The sequence below is a fragment of the Nyctereutes procyonoides genome, unplaced genomic scaffold (assembly GCF_905146905.1).
Source record: "Nyctereutes procyonoides isolate TBG_1078 unplaced genomic scaffold, NYPRO_anot_genome, whole genome shotgun sequence".
NCBI classification, from domain to species: domain Eukaryota; kingdom Metazoa; phylum Chordata; class Mammalia; order Carnivora; family Canidae; genus Nyctereutes; species Nyctereutes procyonoides.
In genome coordinates, this window is record NW_026575130.1 from 8,000,497 (window position 1) to 8,003,763 (window position 3,267).

Sequence of the window (3,267 nt, forward strand, 5' to 3'; positions counted from 1 at the left end):
AATTAGTATTCTTTTTTTTTTTTTTTTTTTTTTTATAAATTAATTTTTATTGGTGTTCAATTTACCAACATACAGAATAACACCCAGTGCTCATCCCGTCAAGTGTCCCCCTCCGTGCCCGTCACCCATTCACCCCCACCCCCCGCCCTCCTCCCCTTCCACCACCCCTAGTTCGTTTCCCAGAGTTAGGAGTCTTTATGTTCTGTGTCGCTTTCTGATATCTCCCACACATTTCTTCTCCCTTCCCTTATATATAATTAGTATTCTTAAACTACATAAGCCCTTAGATAATCTAAAGGAATTATAGGCCTTTTCTACAATTATACTTCTAAAATAATAGCTAAATAATGGACAAAACAGGGCATGTGGGTAGCTCAGTGGTTGAGTGCCTGCCTTTGGCTCAGGTCATGATCCCAGGGTCCTTGGATGGAGTCCCACGTTGGGCTCTCTGCAGGGAGCCTACTTTTTCCTCTGACTACGTCTCTGCCTATCTCTCTTTCTCTGTATCTCATGAATAAATAAACAAAATCTTTAAATAAATAAATAAATAAATAAATAAATAAATAAATAAATAAAAATATTGGACAAAGCTAAGGATTTTCTGTTGTTATTACATTGACGTGATGCATTTTTTTGCCAATCTTTTATCTTCTACTTTTCAAAATTATTTAACTGTAAAGATATTTTATTGTCCAGTCTGAATACATTTATATTACTACTACTGATTACTGATATTTAATATTTTTGATAGTTTGGGATTTTATGATCATTTTATTTTGTCTTATCTCTAATCTTTCCTTATTCTTTCTCTTTTTATTCCTTTGTTAGATTAAGTTGCCTTTTATTTCACTCACATAACATAGTTTAATACATACATTTTATATATTTAACAACACAATATGTAGAAAATTAGAAGTTCTCTGCAATTTTTCTCCACAGGCTTTACCACAGCCTGCCTCCTGAGGTGGTGAGAGGGGGGGCAGGATGAGCTTCCAGCCAGACTATCTCAGGAGCTGGGCTTCTGTGTTCCTGGTTTCTCTGTGCAACAGCCACCAGAACATCTGCTCAATCCCTGGGGCATTTCACACATGGTTCCTTCCTGGACAGGAAACAGAGTTTGTTTTTCAAATAACCAGTTTTACTGACCTTTTCTTGACTGATTGAACTGGTTATTGTGATGTCATGGAGACACAATCTACATAACACACAGAGTTATGGGGAAGAAAAGAATGAGCCCTGGCCACATATCACATGAATCTCTGCATAAAATGCTACTTAGGTAGGTGTCCTGCCTCAACACCCACGTCTCCTCTCCCCTTTCCAAGGAGGGAATTTTGGGGCTCAATCCTGCCCCTGGGCAAGATGTAAACTCTAGTGCAAGTAAACCCAGCATCAATGAATCTTAGAACCAGACAGACTCAGAATCCTCTTTCTAACCGCATTTTGTTCTCTCATATTCTTACTGCGTGTCTGCTTAGAGACAGAGTCCCTATCTGGATGACAGCTCCTTCCTTAGGGACAGTCTCCTTCCTTGAGACAAGTCTATCCCTAATCCTCAAAGAGGGCTATCTCATCTTTTTGTGGCAATGTCTGAATTTAGCAATTCCTAGATGCCCCGAAGCTGTGTTCCAGCCATCAGTGTGACACTTTTTCTTTCAGCTGAGTTTTTCTGAGGCTGACATTTTGCCTTGATATACACCTTTAGTTCCTTGTCCTCTCTTCCAAGCTAGAGGTCTTTCTGCTGCTTGCAGCCCTTCTCTCCAGCTCCACTCCAAGAAGTAGATTTGGGTCTCGGTCTAGCATCTGCCACTGGGCTAGATCAAGTAGCAGGCACTTTCACGTACACTTTCATTTTATACACACAACTCTGTAGCATGAATGTCCAAACTGGTATAACTATCCTTATTTTAGAGTTCGGAAAAGTGAGACTTAGAGAGGCTAAGTGTCTTGCCCATCTGAAGCCAAGAATTAAGTGGAGTCTGTTCTCAAAACCAGATGTTATATCCATACAATAAAATATTATTTATCCATAAAAAGGCATGAAGTGCTGATACATGCTACACTGTAGATGAACGTGGAAGACATAATGTTAAGTGAAAGAAGCCACACACAAAAGGTCACATATTGTACTATTCTATTCATCCGAAATATCTATAATAAATAAATCCACAGAGACAGAAGAGATTGTCAGCTGCCAGGGAAACTGCTTTCCCCTGGGGTGATGAAAATGTTTTGGGACTATATACAGATAGTGGTTTCACAACATGATGAATGCACTAAATACCATTGAACCACTCACTTCAAAAATGGTTAATTTTATGCCACATGAATTTCACCACAATTAAAAAAGAAAAAGCAGACTTTTAGATTTCCAGAACCTGAGCTTCTTTCACAGAAATACTTGTTTCCTAAGTTTGAAAATAGAAAAAAAAATAAATGATATTCTCTCACATTTTAAAATTAGAAATGGAGTGACTTTGCACGTCCGTTCAATGTCTGTGTAGGCATTACTTAGTTCCTGGCCTTGCAGAAACTCGGTTTTCGTCTTCTCCTGCACAGGAGACCTCTGCCGCAACCATGTTACACCAGGTCATCAGTCAGACCAAGAAGCATCAAAGCTTGATCCCCCTTTTCATATTTATTGGGGCAGGAGGTACTGGAGCAGCACTGTATGTGTTGTGCTTGGTATTGTTCAATCCAGATGTTAGTTGGGATAGGAAGAATAACCCAGAACCTTGGAACAAACTGGGTCCCAATGATTAATACAAGTTCTACTAAGTGAATGTAGATTACAGCAAACTGAAGAAAAAAGGTCCAGACTTCTAAATAAAATGTTTCACTATAAAGCTGCTTAGAATGAAGGTCTTCCAGAAGCCTTCTGCACAATTTTCCACTTATCCAGGAAATATTTCCCCTCTAAATGCACGAAATCATGTTGGTGTATTGTGTTGGAGTTTACACTGAATGATAAATATCTGAAACTTGAAAAATAAATAAATAAAATTAGAAATGGAAAAGTAATGTATTACTTTAATATTTAATCACAAAGAAAGATTTTAAATTTAAATAATTTTGGGGCACCTGGGTGGCTCAGTGGCTGAGCATCTACCTTTGGGTCAGGTCGTGATCCCAGGGTCCTGGAATTGAGTCCCACATCAGGCTTCCCACAGGGAAGCCTACTTCTCCTTCTGCCTATGTCTCTGCCTCTCTCTGTGTATCTCTCATGAATAAATAAATAAAATCTTTAAAAATAAATAAATAAACTTA

General features: G+C 38.5%; 1 protein-coding gene across 1 annotated transcript; it reads left to right on the forward strand.

Moving 5' to 3' along the window:
• Nucleotides 1-2,577: 2,577 nt before the first annotated feature.
• Nucleotides 2,578-2,974, forward strand: LOC129521225 (cytochrome c oxidase subunit NDUFA4-like). Its single transcript, XM_055342503.1, is given in 1 exon segment — nt 2,578-2,974. A coding segment is annotated over 1 exon segment (249 nt). The 3' UTR covers nt 2,827-2,974.
• The last annotated feature ends 293 nt before the right edge of the window (nt 2,975-3,267 follow it).